Here is a 13,730-nt window from a genome sequence, read left to right on the forward strand (position 1 = left end):
TCGCTCAGCATAATACCCTCGAGTTCTATCCACCTCGATGTAAATGGTGAGATTTCATCCTTTTTGATGGCTGAGTTATATTCCATTGTGTGTGAGTGTGTGTGAGTGTGTGTGTGTGTGTATCACATCTTCTTTATCCATTCATCTGTCAATGGACATCTCGGCTCTTTCCACAGTTTGGCTATTGTGGACATTGCTGCTACAAACATTGCGGTGCAGGTGTCCCTTAGGATCAGTACATTTGTATCTTTGGGCTAACTGGGTGTTGGGCATTAAGAAGGGCATGTGATGTGATGAGCACTGGGTGTTACATGCAACTGATGAATTACTGAACTCTACATCTGATAGTAATGATGTACTATATGTCGGCTAATTGAATTTAAATTAAGAAAAAGAATAGAGAATCTAAATTAGACATAAAGTGNNTTAGGGAAATCTTCTTGCACACACCTCTCTCTCTCTCTCTCCCTCTCCCCTTCCTCTCCGCCTCTTTTTTCCAGCGCATATGCTAAGTAACCTTCAAGTAATAGGTAATCTTTACTTTATGCAAAGTGTTTCAGAAAAAATAAAAAGAGGGAAAGAACTTCATTTCATGACGTTAATATAATCTCAGTGATAAAACTGGACAAAGGACAACATAATAAAAAGAAATTATAGTCCAAATCCTTAATAAAACATTGCAAACTAAATGCTGCATGATTAGTGCTGCATTCATCTCAGGAATGTAAGGATGATTTAATGCTAAAAATATTTGTCAATGTAACTTTCTTCATGAACAGATAAAAGAGAAACCCAATGCTTAACTCAATAAATAGAGAAGAGATATTTTAAAAAAATTCAACAATCATCCCTAATGAAAGTTTTAGTAAATTAGGAGTAGACGAGAACTTCCTTACTCAAATCAAGAATGTCTACCGAAAGCATACAGGAGCTATCGTACTTAATGATAAAACATGAGAAGCAGATTTTTTAAAGTTGGGAATAAAACTAGAATGCTACAATTATAGCTTCTAAGTAACCTTGCACTAGAGAGGTTTTAACCATGGTAATAAGAAGAAATTAAAAATTTAAGGTCAAGAAAGAAAGAAAAGAAAGTTCTCATATTCTCAGAAAAAAACACATTGTCTATACCAGTCCAATAGAACATTTTACAGTGAGGAGCAAGTTCCATATCCACGCTGTCCAGTGTGGCCAGAAGTCATACATGTGGATCTTAAGCACTCAAACTGGGACTAGTAAGAATGAAAAAAATTTATTTTATTTAAGTTTAATTTTAATTTAAGTAGCCATATATGGCTAGTGGCTATCATATTTGCCAGTGCTGATCTATAGAGAATATCCAAGGTAACCTGTAAATTTACTTACATTAGTAAGAGTGTTACCTAGTTTGCTGAATACAAGATCAACACACACAAGTCCGTGCTGCTCCTAAACCTAGGAATCGCCAATTAGAAAATATAATTTGTTTTAGAAAATAGAATTTTAAAATGCACCGTTCACAAGAGTAATAACCACAAGGTACCTAGAAATATGTTAAACAAAAGATATATAAGACTAATATCAAGTAAATTATGAAACTTAAAAATAAGTTTAAAAAGCAACCTATGAAGAAAGAGCTATACCATGTTCATGGATAGAAGATTCAATATCTTAAAGGTGCCAGTTCTATCCGGAGTACTATATAAATTTAATGCAATTCCAGTCAAAATGTCTACAGGGTACTTTTGGAACTTGATAAACTCATCCTAAAATTCATGTGGAAGAATAGAGGGCTAAAAATAGCCAAGACAATATTGGAAAAATCAGGAAGAAAAATACCAGATAACAAAACTAATTTAGAAAGTAATCATAACAAAAACATATGGCATTGGTGCTGGTTTGGACAGAGAAATCAACAGAACTAAATCAAGCCTAGGCCTACAACCGCATTTATATATGAACTGCTATATGATGTCTATCTAATTGGTCTATGATGGCATCACAAGCATCAGAAGTAGAACACACTGTCAAAAACGCTACTGGAACAATGGGCTATCCTACCAGATAAAGAGCATCATACGCCAAAATAAATTCTAATGATTTAAAGACCGAAATATCAAAAGTAAGACATTAAACTATATAATAAGAAAACACAAAATATCTCTAATGTCTAGATTAAAAAAAAAACCAATATCCTATTACAACCAATACGAAAAAATTAAAGCGCAGAGGATATGGGCAGGCAATTAACAGAAGAGGAAATCTAAAGCTTCAGTAAATGTGAAAAGATGGTCAAGTGCATGAGGAATTCATGAAAATTACTAGTGAAATTCTATTTCTTATATGTCAAACGGGCAAAAATCTAGAAGTTGGATAATATCAAGGGTCAGGGAGTATACGCAATATGGAAACTCACAGGCTGCTGATGGTACTGCAAATTTAAAACCGCTTCAGAGAGCAATTTTGCAATATACATAAAGTTGAAGAGGCACACGCCCTCAGGGCACCCACTTCGGAGTGTATACTCAGAAGAAACTCTGAAACACACAGACGAAGAGACATGTACAAAGATGCTCATTGCCACAGTGCTGGTCATCGTGACGAACATAGTGACAAACCACCTAACAGTTCACGAGGGGGAGTGGAGACATAAAGCCGCTGCATTACAAAACTCAAATGAATTACCCACATCTCCGTGGTTCTCGGGAAGTGTATTTGGGGGGAAATCTCAAATTGTAGAAGTTACACAGACTAGGGGGCCACGTATGTATATTTGTAAAGCACACAGAACAGTAACATATATTGTTTCAGCCAAGGGTACATGAGAGTAATTCCAGCACGGAGAAAGAAAAGCAGGGATTTGACTCTAATCCCAGCTCCGCCACACACTCACCTGTGGGCAAGGTGCTTGGTCAAACTAAGCCTTCATTTCCTCATCCGTGAAATAAGAACAATTCCCTTACCTCGTGAGATGTTTCTCGAATTAAAGAGTGTCTGGGTATAGTGTATGCTCGATAAATGTTAGCCCCTCTTGTCTTCTGTCTTCATCACACCACCAGACTTGAAGCGAAAGGACCTCCTGCTTTGGGCCCTCTCGCACCCCCACGCCCGCCCGCTGAAGGCACAGGGCAAGAGCCCACACAGATCCCTCCATGTTTATTTAGCTCTTTCCCATGTTCATATTTAGAAGCTGGCACTTTCTTAAAGTAACAGACCCCCCCCCCCCGCCCAGTACAGAAGTGCAAATCCGTGAGAAGCTGAGAACCAAACATAAATCATAAGTACATAATCGAATCAGGTGGGACTGACTGTGCAAGTTCTCGCTGATGTCCTACTGTGGTGGAAAAAGCATTTGACAGAATTCTGTGAGAGTGTGGGTCTCTGCTTCCTCATCTGAAAGACACAGGGGTGGGACAACACAGGCCCCTTCATTCCAAAGCCGGTGCATGAGAGCCCAAGGACAGAGATTCTCCCACCGCTCCGGCAGACATGCCCTGTGTGGCTAGAATCTGCCAGGCACCACTGACAGCAGAGGCTTCTGTCCTATCATCTGTGGGCAGACCGACAGCTCTAGCTCAATGGGACCCTCATCTTGGACATCCAGGCTTAGAGTGGGGCAGGTGTTTGCAAAGCAGTAAGCCAGACCAAGCAGGGAGGAATCAGAGAAAGGGCAAGTGACTTTTGAGTCAGAAAGCAAGAGAGAGGAGTTATGGTGTCTTTTTATGACCACTTGCCTGTCCATCCTTTGCTCTGAGCCACAGGGTGGTCTCAAGGAGAACCCAGGAAATAGAAGCACTGGAAGAAACGCAGTGCAATGCATGGTCAATGTGTTCATTAGGGACATGAAGATATGATTGAACCACGTCAGAACCCTTGTGTTACAAGAGGTTTGGGTGTGTTCGTAGGTACTGAAGTGGTCCATAAACTCTACGCTAATAGATCTTCTATAGTTTCCCTGCCATGATCATGTCTGGTCTACATAATTATCTTCTGACACCTTTACTGTCTAATGCATTTTACGTTATAAAATTAGTAAGGTTCTCTTGGGCTTTCCTAGTAAAGGAGTTAATTCTCATCAAATAACGGTACATTAGGGATAACTGAAGTCAAATATCAAGCCCAGCTCTTGCATTCATAGGCTGGGTGACCTTGGGTGAACCTCTTAATTATGTTACACCTGTTTCTCCATCTGGCGAAATGGAGTTGATCTCTCTCTCTTTCTTTCCCTCTCTCTCTCTCCCCGCCCCTCTCTTCCAGGAAAGATATAAATGTAAAAATAAACAAGAACCTATATGAGATTGGCAACAACGTGGATGGATCTAGAAAGTATAATGCTAAGCAAAATAAGTCAGAGAAAGACAAACACTACATGATTTCACTCATATGTGGAATTTAAGAAACAAAACAAACAAAGAAAAAAGAGACAAACCAAAAAAACAGACTCCTAACTCTGGAGAACAGACTGATGGTTACCAGAGGGTTGGAGGGTAGAGGGATGGGTGAAATAGGTGAAGGGGATTAAGAGCACACCTGTCATGATGAGCACTGAGTAATGTATAGAATAGTTGAATCGTTATACAGTACACTTGAAACTAATATAACACTGTACGTTAATGATACTGGAATTTTAAAAAAAGAATCCATCTGAGAAAGCATTCTATGCTTCTTGGGGGGAAAGCACAGTGGAAACCAAGGGCAAGTGTACGCTTAAGGCAGGGCACCTGGGCTCCACACTGATTCAAAGGACACACGATTGCATCAGCCCATACCTCAGCTTCCCCATCAATAAGAAGGGTCACCAGCATCTATCTCAGAGCTGTCCTGCTAGTACCTGGGAATTCTAAATATGGAACAGTCCAGAGTGTCTTGAATTATGCCCTGCAAAGCACTTGTTTTAAGAACTAGCTTATTTTAAAATTTTTCCTATTTTACTCTAAACGTTAATCATATATTCTTTTGTTTCAAAAACTCTCCAGTCTGGAATAGACCCACTCCAAGATCTGAGCACACTTTGTAACAATAATTTTAAAGCCCCAGAATTTCTATAGTCAGCATATCTGAGATCTCTTCAAGACAGAATGTCAAACTCAGTGACTCTGGCAAGGTGGGAGGTTTGTTCATGAAGTCTTGGAGGAAGGCAAGAGCAGACATGGGGTCTGACATTTCTCATGTACCATCCATCCCACTTCCTCCCTCCCTCCCTCCTGCACTGCCCATTCCTTTACGCCGTCCATAGCCTGTGCCCCAGGTCTCTGCTCATTCTACTTCCCTTCAGGGCACGGCTCAAGCCTATAGCAAGTATTTACATGTTTTCATTCTTAGAGATGCCAAAAGGTAGATCTCTAATGTGGAAGCTTGACAGAGTGAGACAAGAATTTAGAGTCTTTCTCAACACACAAGTAGATGATTACCCACTCATAAATCCAGCCCTGGAAGGGTGCCCTTGTATCAAAGGATCACTCCTCTATATCACTCCGCTGTAGAACAGGGAGGGGTGAACATAGCTACTACGAGAAATGACCGGAGATTCTGGGAAGTACAGCCCCTGAAAGACATTTTAATTGAACACACCTTTATGGGGTCCCGGTTATGTACATGCAGGGTTCTGTGGCAGATGTTGGGGAAGGAGGCTGCGAGATGTCCAGAAGGAGACAAAGCAGCTGTTTTCAAACACTACAAAGACTCTCAAGTGGAAGAGGGGAAGGGGCAAGGACTGGGAAAGGGAGTCAGCATTTAATGAGTGTTTCGTACGTCAGGAACTTTCTATGCAGTTGGGTATGTAATGTGTAGCTTGAAATCCCCAGCCATGAGCCACGAGCAGGGGGCTGAGCAGTCCCCTGTGCTCTACCTTCCCCCCATAACTGTCGGCTCGCGCTGAGCCATCTTTTCTGCTTCAGAGAGCTTTGGGGTACAACTCATGGTCTGGTCTCATCAGGTGCCCATGAGCTAAACTCACATGCCCACAGGCAAAGGAGAGCTCACTCACGGTTCCAAGTTATGGAGATGTTAAAGTAGAGGGAGTCTGATTTACTGTCTATCAAGGACAATGGGTAAGGAATTCCAGCACCAGATGGGAAGTGTAGGCTCTAGAATGAGAAAGAATCCCAGTTCAGTGCTTTCCTGGTTTGGGCCAGTTACTTCATGTCTGTGAGCCCTCATTTCTCCCGCTGTTTATGAGTGTTAATAAAGCCTTCCCAGTGCAGCTATTGTAGGATTAAACAGATGTATATAAAGAAGTTAACATACGGTAGGTACTTAATACATGCTTTCTCCCTACCTTCGCAGCTCATGGCTTCAAGACCTCTTCTACACATTAGGGAAGATGCATTACAAAACCTCTCCCGGGCACTAGCAAAGGCGAAAGGCCTACTTATCCCAGGACTACAAGCCCGAATTAGAGCTAGTTCATCGGCTTATAACGTAATCATTGCTGTTTTAGTTGTAGTTTACAGAGAATTTTTCAAGGACTTTAATGCTGATGATAAGTGGGCCTCATCAGTCATTTACACCATGGCGTAAATGAGTTTAAGATGCTTCTCCTAAGAGCAGGTTTGGAGAGGAGGAGGGAAAATGGCACCAGACTCCCAACATCTGGGGAAAAACCAGATTTGAAGGACTGACGAATCCTGTATATCCTCTTTTTTTTTTTTCCATCTTCCCTTTTGCCCATGGCTTATCAACATGCAAAGCTTTTTACTATACAAAGGAACACAGAACGCATGCTTTCTAACTAAGCAGAAACAATTACTTTGGCTAATAGTTGAGCAAAACCATGAAGATCAATTGGTTAAAAAAATACTGTGCTTGTGCAAATATATCCTGTTTATATACCCCCCAAACCTCAATAAAAAGATTATAATCACAATCATGAATTTCATCAGAGGTTCCTTTAAAAGTAAATGTACAACGTAGATGGAAATGAAACATTAAGGCAATTATTGGCTTTCACCAGAAGATATAAAGTTTTATTTTCAACATATAATATGAAGATATTTCTTTAGCTCCCACCTTGAATACTAGAGGAAGGCATGCTATTAGCTGTATGAGTAGAATGGTGAACGGCTGGAAACAACTGTTATTTACTCAACACAGAGGGCATGGAATTATGAAACAGCTTCTCGGAGATCATGACCTGAGCTGAAGGCAGATGCTTAACCATCTGAGCCACCCAGGCACCCAGAAACAACTTCTCATTAAGAAACAAAGGAGGTTTTAGCTTTTTCAATTGCAAAATGGATGTTTAGTTCACTTCCTCCTCTGTGTTTTCTGCAGGGCACTAAGCATTGTAACTGAATTTGCTTTACTTCACCATAGAGCTGAATTGAGTCTGTGGTGACATCCACTCTCCTCACTGGGACCAAATTGTCAAGTAGCATGACCCCAGAGTTCTTGTCTCGCTGAGGGTGATTTTCCAGTAAGCACTGAGTAAGATCAGAAGAATTATGGGCTTTTATTTTCTCTCTTTTCCTTCAAACTACCCACCCCATCCATATTCCTAGCTCAAGTGAGTGAGGACAGTCAAGAAGGAGTTGTCCATATGCCTTGAAAGTACTTGAGTGAATCCAGCAGAAAGAGGCTCTCAGAGACCAGAAAACTTATGACTCTCTCTTAATTTACACTAGTTCAAATTTTTGAGTTCACATTTGTTTCTTGATCTTGGCTTATTCCCCTAAATTATTATGTATTTATACAAAGCAAAGAACTGTTTTTGGGATATAGCTGATATATAACATTATAATAGCTTCAGGTATACAACATAATGATTCAATATTTGCATCTATTGCAAAATGGTCACCACAGTAAGTCTAGTTAACATTTATCACCACATAGTTACACATTTATTTCTCCTGATAACAAACTTTAAAGATCTATTCTCTTAGGAACTTTCAAATGTGCAATAGACTGTTACTAACTGTAGTCACCATGCTGTCCATTACCAGAGAATTTTTAAAGTACAAAATTTATGGGCAACTCTCTATAACTTTGAGAAAATGAGATTATTAATACCTGAAGTAGGGAATCTTTGAGCAGGTTTATTTATTTTTTTTAAAGCAAGTTAAAGTCAGTAGTCGTTGCATGTGAGAATAATTGAACATTTCATTTTCTGCTCACACATGTGAGCAGATTCCAGCTGGCTCCAGCTAAAAACTCAGCATCCGAAGAATACTATAACATGCAATAGGATGAAAGCCTAGAGCCCATGCCACTTAAGTAAACTGTCCAGTCTTTCATTAATAGCTGCGCGATTCCCTGGGCAAGATCCTTAAATGGTTCTTAGAATCAATCCTTCCTTTATATATAGAAGGTTCTTGTAACTGTCTCATTAAAGACCTTTAGAGATGATCTTAAGGAAAATAGAGGGGGGAAATCACACAAAACCAAAGCTGGATGATTGCAGAATACATATTTCGACCTAGGGAAATTTTCAACTTACTAAAAGTCAAGTGATCTGACAACATAATCCTTGCCAAGCATTTGTACTACTGAGTTGTTTCTTGCCACTCATATTTATTGACTGCCAGTCCTTGTTTCAGGGGACTGAGTTACCCCAATGTTTGTGGGAAGCAAACAAGGTATACATCATTTAATCAGTGAGCAAAATTTCTAACGGCTGACTTTAATCAAAGCCAGCTCAGGGTCTGACTAAATCTCTGAAATGAAGAAAGTAGTTTACTCCCCTTCTCCCACCCCCATCAACTCTTGTGAATAAATGAAATGAGTAAATGGAAACCCGTGGCCAGTAAATTAGCCAAACAGCCTGGAAGTAACATGCTCTTTCCTGGAAGAGATGAATCTAGTGTCAAACTTAAAGAAAACAAAACAAAAGTATCCGCCACCAGCTATGTAGAAAGAGAGCCATAACTGGGTCAGAATTCAGGAAATACTTACAATCATTACGAAGGTGCCCAAGAACTCAGAGATTGTCTCTTTAGCTAAACTGCTCTTCAAGACCAGTCTCTGCTTGAAGCTTTTCCCCTTTCGCCCCTTCCCAGGCTGCATCGTGGGTTTCTCCAAGGACCACTCTCTTCACCAGTACCTGCTGCTTCTGGTCCCTCCTTCACTCGCACGTGAAAATGGAAGTTTTGGCAACTGCTCACAGATTCCTGGAGATGTCTGGTGAGATTCTCTGACTGTACAAACGCTGTCCCAATTAGAGCCCGTGACTTAATCCTCTTCTGGTGAAATTGTCATCCCCTGTTCACTGTTGTTTATCGGACTTGGCCAGTTAGAATCTGAAATCCCCCAAACGATCCTTTTTGTGCCTGATAGATTAATCATTACCTTTATTCTCAAGGTATTTTTTTTTCTCTGTTGGTTTTTGTTTTGTTTTGTTTTTTTTTCAAGAGATGAGAAAAGAGATGTTGTGCTGGTTGTATTGCCAAACCACAGCAATGGGCTCTGGTCCAGAAGAGATTTGCATGTTACACAATTGCAGGCTTCTGATTTTTTTCTTCCCCTATTCAGAAGTGGGTGGTTGGGGTGTAGTTTGGGTTTATCAAATCAGGTATACATACATCCCGTGTAAACATTCTCTTCTGAAGGAACTTTTCATGCACATTGGAGAATATGGAGAAAATACAGATGTGTTGTTCTGCAAAATTAATCACTCTTGTTTTCTTCCAATATCATTTTGGTGGTTTAATGACACCTCCCTAAGGGTGGTAAAAACAACTGCGTCCATTCTAGAGATGGAGAAATTAACATACAAATAGACCACTGCAAGTTTCACATTGCAAGACTTTAGGACAGGATGGATCGCCTCTTTGGTTGCTAGAGCTGGGCTTCGTCTACTGAGGACAGACTGGGATCCACAGAATGATGGAGAAAGCAGCTTGTTGACTTTCTCCTGAAGAAGGATTCCAGTTTGAAAACCAAGTTTCTCCCCCTCATTTACCATGAAATATTTAAGCAAAATACACAGAAAATAAACAATAGTGGCTTGAAAGTCTATACTGTTTGAAGATCGCTGAGCCAGAAAGAGACATTCCAGTCAAACAAGAAAGGGATTAAGCACACTGAAACAAGCCTTCCATGTTATACCATTTAAGTTTGATGAGTTAACATCCTTGCAGGTAACAGGCTGTTTAAGACCAGGATTCTGTCATGTCAAGTACTCAAGCCTTGCTTCTCAAAACTAGTTTGTCTGAAAAAATAGAATCCAGCAGTTGTTTCTGATACCAAAGCAGTTCCATGGAATTAGTACCCACGCTCTGTGCTTCCTCCCAGTCCTCCCACAGAGAAGCCAGTTCTTTTTCAGGCCTTCCCCTCCCTTTGCAGGAAGGCTACAGTCATTTCCAGCTGAGGAAGCAGGCAGGCAGGCAGGGAGGAGAGATCTGGAGAAAACAGCTGTTGAGAACCTAAGTACAGAAGAAGATACCTAATCTATAGGTGAAATACAGAGATTAGGCCTAAAGCAATTAGAACTTGCCAGAGGGCACACCATGGCAGAGCCAGGACAGGAATGCAGCATTTTGGCTTTAACTCTTGGTTAAGTTATCATGGATACCATTGTCTAGAAGGATTACTTATGACTACACTATTCCCAAGTCCTAGTGGATGGACCAGAGAAACAGGACTTTATTGCTGTGACTACAACTAACACCACACAAGGGTGTTCTTTGGTCTTTTCATTCACTCATCTTACAAATATTTATGGCATACTCATTATGTGCCAAGCACTGCACTTAGCAAAGCACACACAGTTCTTGCCCTTTACAGAGCTTAGAGCCTAGTGAGGGAGATAAGCATAGTGAAATAATCATACACACAGAAATATGAAATCGCAACTGAGATGTATGCTATAAGGATGGAAGACATATTTCTATGAGCAAATAAAAGAGGGGGATTTCACCTCAACAGAAAGATCTCTGATGGCTTCTCCAGGGAAATCACGTCCGAGATGAGATCAGTAGAAAGTGTAGGGTTTAACTGCATGAAGTGGGGAAGGAAGTGCATGTACAATGGCCTTGGGGAGTAGAGGTGGGAACAGTATGATGCCTGTCCAAGAACAAAAGAAACCTACTACCTGACTCCCAGAGACAGTGAAGGAACACAGTGCAAAATGAACCCTGAGCCATGGGTGGGAGTCAGACCACACATACTGAGCCTATAAATCACATTCAGGGCTAAAAGCAATGATAAATTGCACAGGTGGTTTAAGCAAGAACACGAAACTACCAAATTTGAATTAAAAAAAAAATCATCCCTGCTGTGAGGTGGAAAGGGGATTGGAGGGGGCCTAAAGAGGGCATATGTAGACCCACTGGGGGATATTACAGAATTCCAGGACTGGGTGGCTTTGACAATGGAGAGAAATGGAAGGATTCAAGAGTTCTTTATATCTTAAAATTAGAAGAACTTGGAAACTTGACTATGGAAGGTGAGAAGAGGGACTCAGCAAGTTGATTGCTGGGGAAGGAGGTGCTAAGTACTGGGAGAGAAAACCCCGAAGAGGACCAGGACTGCTGTGGCAGATCTGATGTATTCATGTGCAGATTAAGCCTCGGGGCTCTCTGGTGCTTCAGAGAGAAGATGGTGAGTAGGAAGGGATCTGGTTCTGAAGTCAGAGGAGAGGTCTGTGTGCTCACAGACATGATAATTGAAGCCAATAATAAAAGTGAGCTTGCCCAGGGGGAGAATTTGAAGAAAGCAGAGGTTGAGTTTGCAGTATCGGGCATTCCATGCTCATGTGGAGAATGAAATCTTTGTCATCTCTTTTATTTTGCTTTCAGATGACAGTCACACTCTCATCTTCATCACCATGAACAACTTCTCATCAAACGTAACTCACACTCTCCTTTGCACCCTTACACTAAAGTTCCTATTGGAAAAATGAAGTTTCATTCATTTATTCATTCATTCATCCATCCATTCATTCCTTCATTCAGAAAAAGCTTTTACTGAGTATATACCATGTGTCAGACATGGGGGATTCAAAAATTAGGAAAACAGATGTCTAGTGCTAAGGCATTATATTGTCTAAGAGACAAAGACCTCCAAATAAATACATCATATAGGAAAATAGAAGCATATGCAAAGCACTGAGCTGAAATTCCAGCTATCATCATATAGACATCTGAGAGGTCACTGTACATTGTCAACATATCCATTCATCCTGTCACCAAGAGTTCTAGAACCATGCTCCCCTACATGCAGTGAAATGCTGACTCTCCAGCGCCAGCCTACCCAGCTCTTATAGTTCTCCGCGACTCTGTCACTCCCTGACCCAACGTTCTCTTCTTCTCTATCTGGTTGTTCCTTGAGTAACCATCTTTGCCTCCATTCATGGGATTCAACAAGTCTGGTGTTCATAAGGAGAACTATCTCACACTCTGACCTCACTTCCTCAACCTCTTCTACTTGGCCAACTCTATCTCCACCCAAGTTCAGAAGCCCCTTTGATTCCATTGTTGGAATGTGTCACCATCTCCGCTTTGAGAACCTTTCACAACAAGGCACATCTCACTGACTAAAACTTCCACTTCTCACATTTCACCCACTCTCTTTCACAAATGTGCTGCACATCCTCATAAATTTCAGTCCCTCAGTTCCTTCCTCCCTACTCGGCTCTTAACCTCATGATCACCCAGGTTAACAAGGCACTTACTAGTATCTCAGGTTCCACTGACACACTGACTTCCTTCTACATCCACATTGCCAACGCCCAACTCTGAGTATACCTAGCCACCTATTTCTCTCAAATATTCTCTTCCCAGGACGTTAAATGATGCTGGAGAAAATCATATTAATATATTGATTGATCCTATTCAAGATCATTGTGATCTAGCATCAGCAGGGGGTGCGTATTCTTAGTTAACCTTTTATGTCAGAGGTTCCAGATTCTAGTGTACATTAGGGTCACCCGCCTTCAGAGATGATGATTTAGTAAGGCTGGGATGGAGTTCAGGGATCTCATAAGCACTACCTGATGATGAGATACCATGCCTCATTTCATCTTATGCAGCGGCAATACACTTTCTTTACCCCTCCAGAGAGCTGTCCCAAACCACCCGCTCAGCTGATGCACTTTTCTCTGAATCCATTGGGGAAAAACACAGGTTCATTAGCTATAATACCTTTTATGCCTCTCCTTCTCAAAAAATTGCCCTAATTTTATCTGTGTTGTTCTTTTCTTTCCTTCTTTCTAAACCTACCCCTGATGCTGCTGTACTATTCTAGCCCCTCTAAGACCTCAGCTAATGAATAATGTCCTCACACTTTCAATCTCTTTCCTCCATTGATTTCTTTCCCAGGGCCTACAAACAACTTCAGGTCTTACCTATCCTGAAAAACATTCCTTCAGATTTGTTCCACCTCAAATTCCTTGTTTTAGTCAGTTTGGGCCACTACAACAAGACTGAAATTAGGGTGCCAGTATGGTTGGGTTTGGGTGAGGGCACACTTCCTGGTTTGTAGATAGCCATCTTCTTGCTGTATCCTCACATGGCTGAGAGAGACCTCCTATCTCTTCATCCCCCATTAAGGACACCAATCCCATGATGGGGGCTGCACTCTCAGGAATTCATTCAAAATCAATTTTCTCCCAAGGGCCCCGCCTCTGAATACTAGCACATTGGGGATTAGGGCCTTAATGTATGAATTTTGGGGGAAATATAAACAAGCAGTTCATAGCAACCATTTCACTGGTTTTCTCCACATTCTTTCTTTTCTATTTGGGGAAAAAATAACCAGTTCCCCTTGAGCATAAAATCATATTACATTGAAAAAAAAAACTAATTCAGAAGTATTTA

General features: G+C 40.9%; 1 protein-coding gene across 4 annotated transcripts in view; it reads right to left on the reverse strand.

Annotated features, from left to right (window-relative positions):
- Window positions 1-9,386, reverse strand: part of AQP9 (aquaporin 9) — a 69,985-nt gene extending 60,599 nt beyond the window's left edge. The window contains exon 1 of one of the 4 annotated variants that reach the window (XR_005831975.1): window positions 8,869-9,381. Coding sequence is in view for 3 of the 4 variants with exons in the window: in XM_040620592.1 (XP_040476526.1) it covers window positions 8,869-8,979 (111 nt within the window). In the remaining variant the exon portion in view is untranslated. Of the gene's footprint in view, window positions 1-8,868 lie in introns of all 4 variants that reach the window. The other 3 variants (XM_040620592.1, XM_008706025.2, XM_040620593.1) reach the window with 3 other exon arrangements.
- Between the last annotated feature and the right edge of the window lie 4,344 nt (window positions 9,387-13,730).

The sequence above is a fragment of the Ursus maritimus genome, unplaced genomic scaffold (assembly GCF_017311325.1).
Source record: "Ursus maritimus isolate PB19 unplaced genomic scaffold, ASM1731132v1 scaffold_35, whole genome shotgun sequence".
Lineage (NCBI taxonomy): Eukaryota > Metazoa > Chordata > Mammalia > Carnivora > Ursidae > Ursus > Ursus maritimus.